The sequence below is a fragment of the Manacus vitellinus genome, unplaced genomic scaffold, assembly GCF_001715985.3.
Source record: "Manacus vitellinus isolate BGI_N305 unplaced genomic scaffold, ASM171598v3 scaffold_11_pilon, whole genome shotgun sequence".
NCBI lineage: Eukaryota > Metazoa > Chordata > Aves > Passeriformes > Pipridae > Manacus > Manacus vitellinus.
This window is the reverse complement of record NW_021938895.1, coordinates 1,379,929-1,383,186: the sequence shown is the minus strand read 5'-3', so window position 1 is coordinate 1,383,186 and position 3,258 is coordinate 1,379,929. Positions and strand designations below refer to the sequence as shown.

Here is a 3,258-nt window from a genome sequence, read left to right as displayed (position 1 = left end):
TTTGGTCTTTCCAGCCTTTGTGCAGATAGACACACAAAAAAAGAACCTTAGTGACCTTATGGTGGGGCAGATGCTGCTACAAGGTGAAAGAAGGGTCCTTCTGCATTCCTGTAGTTCATTACAGGCTGTGCTACAGAGGGTTTCACAGGAGGCATTACCATAACTCCCTCTATCCACTGTGATAAAGCAATCTCTGAGCTGCACAAATTCGTGGATGCTTCCCCAGCTCTAGGCTCAGATAACAATCCCTTGTTCTTGTAGGCTCATATGAGGTACAACTAAATCCTTGTTGAGGTCTCTGGGACAACCAGCAATGAAGGAGTCAGCACAGGATGTGAACAATTCCCAGCTGGCAGTTTGAGTCTTTCCAGCCTGTTTTGGAGAGTAAGAGGGTGCAATAGTATTGATAAGGCCAGGCTGTGCTATTTCAGCTCTTTCAGGGGCAGGGAACATATTTTGTTTTCCAGAAGGGGTGTGGTCTGAAGACCTTGGCAACCAAATAACATTTTTTACGTCTCTGGAGTTGGCCTTTAGTGAGTTTTGATTTCAATGTGAAAAATTTGTGTGTGGGAAGGGGCAGCATTTATAATAGTTCCATTTTTTTTCTCCCCAGATTGAGATGGATGACCTTGACCATTACACCAATGCTTATGCTGTTTTCTACAAGGAGCTGGAGACTTACTGGGAACTACTGGAAAACACAAATGCCATCAACTGGGGACAAATTTTTCAGATTCAAGGTGCAGTCCAGTTTTACTTGGTTCAGAGTAAACAGAATGGGTAGTGTTCATGGACTATAGTAACTTTGCCATTCTGCTCTACAGAAAGGGTGGGTTTTTTTGTACTTAAGTAAAAATCAAGATCTAGGATATCGAATTTTTTTAGCTTTCTGAATTTCATCCATATCATATTCATTCCTACCATTTCAAGTTCTGCTTTCACATAGATGAACTTATTTCCTTGTCAGGAAGGGATGCTTATTGATGTTTAATTTTGCTACTGGCCATAGGATTCTGTAGACAACATACAGACTGAGCTGAGCAGTAAATAATGTGTCATTAGAGGTTTAGTGAAAGCTGAACTCAGACAAGACCTAAAAAAAAGAATTTTTTTAAAAAAAACTGCTTTATTTGTCAAGTGCCTTAATATTTATCTTTGTATACACAGGGCTCCAGGATGGAATATGTGAAATATCCAGGACTGTGGCTTTATCCAAGCAAGTAGATGTGAAGACTTCCTCTTTCCAGATGGTTATCCATCCAGACCCAGACATGCTACCAGATGTCAAACTTCAGTATGTGTGAGCACTCCATGTCATTTACTGAAGTCATTACTGTAGTGATGTATTTCCTAAAAGTACATTGACATCCAAAATACCAGGAAGACTGTTAGGCTTTCTCTGTGACTGTCTCAAAAACCTGACTGAGGAATTACTTGGTAAGGAAGGAACTATTAAATACTTATCAAGATTTTTCTTTAATTAGTCAATCACTCTTGCATTTTTACATTTCAGGATACTCCCCATCCCCTCCTCCTCATGTATGCATGGGATCCACAGATCTGCTCTCTATGTCCTTTGACTTTCCTGTGTCAAAGCTTCTTAGATTTGATAGGTGGATCTTGGAGGCCTCACTATTCCTATAAAAAATTTCTCTGCTGTGTATTTGAAATCCAGAAAGAATCTATCAGTCTTGGAGGATGAAAGACTGGAAATGAAATCCTTTCCACTCCTTTGTGCCACCTAATGTCTCCTTGCCTTCCTTAAGATATTTTCCAGTCTTTCTGTAAGGAATAAGGCACTTCTGGAGTGTGCTGAGTGGATTCAGGAGCTTATAGAAAACAAACCCCCAAACTGGAAAGGTGCTGCCCTCTACAATTATTTCTAAATCTCCAACCTAATGAACTCAGCTTGCTTTGATTCCCCTTTCTGATACAGACCTGGAAATCTATTTGGCTGGAGAAGGCAGCTTTAAATGTAGTGCAGTTGCTTGGAGAATGAGGGGCACAGCTTTGTGCCTAACAGTGTTTCTGTGCTATCCCTTAGGATGGACCCCAAATTGACCTTGGCTCACCTGGATGTCTCCCATGCTGGCCTGCTCAGCAAAACCTGGTCACGGGGAGGCAACCCAAGGTGCCAGAAGTATCTTGCTGGCCTCATTTGCTGCTTCCCCAGTGCCTGTGTCTTGGATGAACATGGGAATCCCCTCTCCTGGAGCCTGACAGACCAGTTTGCCACCATGATTCATAATTACACCCTGCCAGAGCATCGAAGGAAGGGTTACAGCAGGCTTGTGGCTACTACTCTAGCTAAGACATTGCACAGGTGTGGCTTTCCAGCTCAGGGTAATGTCCTGGAGACAAATATCCCATCAATAACATTACTGAAAAGCATGCATGCCCAGTTCCTTCCCTGCTCATTTTTCAGAGTGATTCATACACCTTTTCATTTTTTAGCCAAATCTCACTTGTAGGCAAACCTCACGAACCTACATTCAGATTAGCTTTTTGCACTACTGGAGAACTTTGGTGGAATTTAATAACTTGGGTGAGATCAGAAATCATAGGAGAGTTTCTTGTGTAATCCTAGAATCAAAGGCAGTAAGTGCTCATGACTTCTGTGCTTGAGGAAATCCGTGCTCATGGCAATTCCAAATGACTGGGCGATAGTTCTAAGTGTAATAGTTTTGCTGTAATTCAGTTGAAATTGTGCTGCTTCTGACTGAAGAATTATTTCTTCTGTATAACCATTTTCTAGAATATCTGCAGCAGGATCCTTGGACATCTCTAACCCCATTTACCTGTCTTAGAATAAGTCCTCAAACCTCTCCCTAAAGTGGTCTAAAAGAGATTAATCTGTGAAATTAAGCAGAGAAATCTGCAAGGAGCTGTCTGAACTAAAAAAAAAAGCTTTATAAGGAAATCTTTTAATGTCTAATACAACAACAAGTCTGTTTATGCTTATTTAACAAGTCTCCTTTATACTCAAGACAAATCTATCTGTCCATCTGCTACTTGTGGTAGAGCTAAACATGCCAACGCTGGATAAAATCTTGCAGCACTGCTGGTAAGGTTCCTCACAGTCCTAAATTAAATACTTAATGGGAGCTATTAAGATTTGGCCTAAAGCTTGTGTTTATATTCTGAACTGAAAGGGCACCTCACAGAAATTCTGTTCAGAATAAAAGGAATCTCTTTTTGAAAAGGAGATTATCTAAAGCCTAAGTGGGAACCAGTTTTACCAGTCCTGCCTGGCAAAGG

General features: G+C 41.0%; 1 protein-coding gene across 1 annotated transcript in view; it reads left to right on the top strand.

The window, feature by feature from the left end:
• Nucleotides 1-2,983, top strand: part of GLYATL3 (glycine-N-acyltransferase like 3) — a 6,206-nt gene extending 3,223 nt beyond the window's left edge. The window contains exons 4-6 of the mRNA XM_008921539.4: nucleotides 614-740; nucleotides 1,168-1,294; nucleotides 2,045-2,983. Of these exons, the coding sequence (XP_008919787.4) occupies nucleotides 614-740; nucleotides 1,168-1,294; nucleotides 2,045-2,471 (681 nt within the window). The 3' untranslated portion in view covers nucleotides 2,472-2,983. The remainder of the gene's footprint in view (nucleotides 1-613; nucleotides 741-1,167; nucleotides 1,295-2,044) is intronic.
• The last annotated feature ends 275 nt before the right edge of the window (nucleotides 2,984-3,258 follow it).